The 329-nt window shown below is 66.6% G+C and overlaps 1 protein-coding gene across 1 annotated transcript in view; it reads left to right on the forward strand.

Moving 5' to 3' along the window:
* The window catches only part of THPO (thrombopoietin), a gene marked incomplete at its 5' end in the record, with an annotated part of 981 nt that extends 672 nt beyond the window's left edge, over positions 1 to 309 (forward strand). Inside the window, 2 exon segments of the mRNA XM_009572118.1 lie at positions 1 to 26; positions 127 to 309. The exon segment at positions 1 to 26 is cut by the window's left edge and continues 40 nt beyond it. Coding sequence (XP_009570413.1) covers positions 1 to 26; positions 127 to 309 — 209 coding nt within the window.
* Positions 310 to 329: the final 20 nt, after the last annotated feature.

The raw sequence follows: 329 nt of genomic DNA on the forward strand, positions 1-329 counted from the left end.
TGCTCCTGCAGCCCTTCAGCTGGGAGGTGAGACATCCCCCACACGAGCCAGGCCACCCTGGCGCAGGTGCCAGCTGCGCTGGGCACAACAGCTTTGTCACCCCCTTGTCCCACTCTCGCCCCTCAGGCAGGACCCTGGGAGCCAGGCTGCTCCCCACGCTCCATGGAGCAGACCCACGTCACCAGCATCTTCCTCACCTACCGGCAGCTGGTGCAGGGCAAGCTGCGCTTCTTCTTCCACGACCTGGCCAAGGACTTGTGCAAGCAAGGCCAGGGGGATGGCAGAGACCCTCGGAGTGGGGCCCCGTGAGGCTGCGCACAGGGCTCACC

Source organism: Fulmarus glacialis, unplaced genomic scaffold (genome assembly GCF_000690835.1).
Source record: "Fulmarus glacialis isolate BGI_N327 unplaced genomic scaffold, ASM69083v1 scaffold20062, whole genome shotgun sequence".
NCBI lineage: Eukaryota > Metazoa > Chordata > Aves > Procellariiformes > Procellariidae > Fulmarus > Fulmarus glacialis.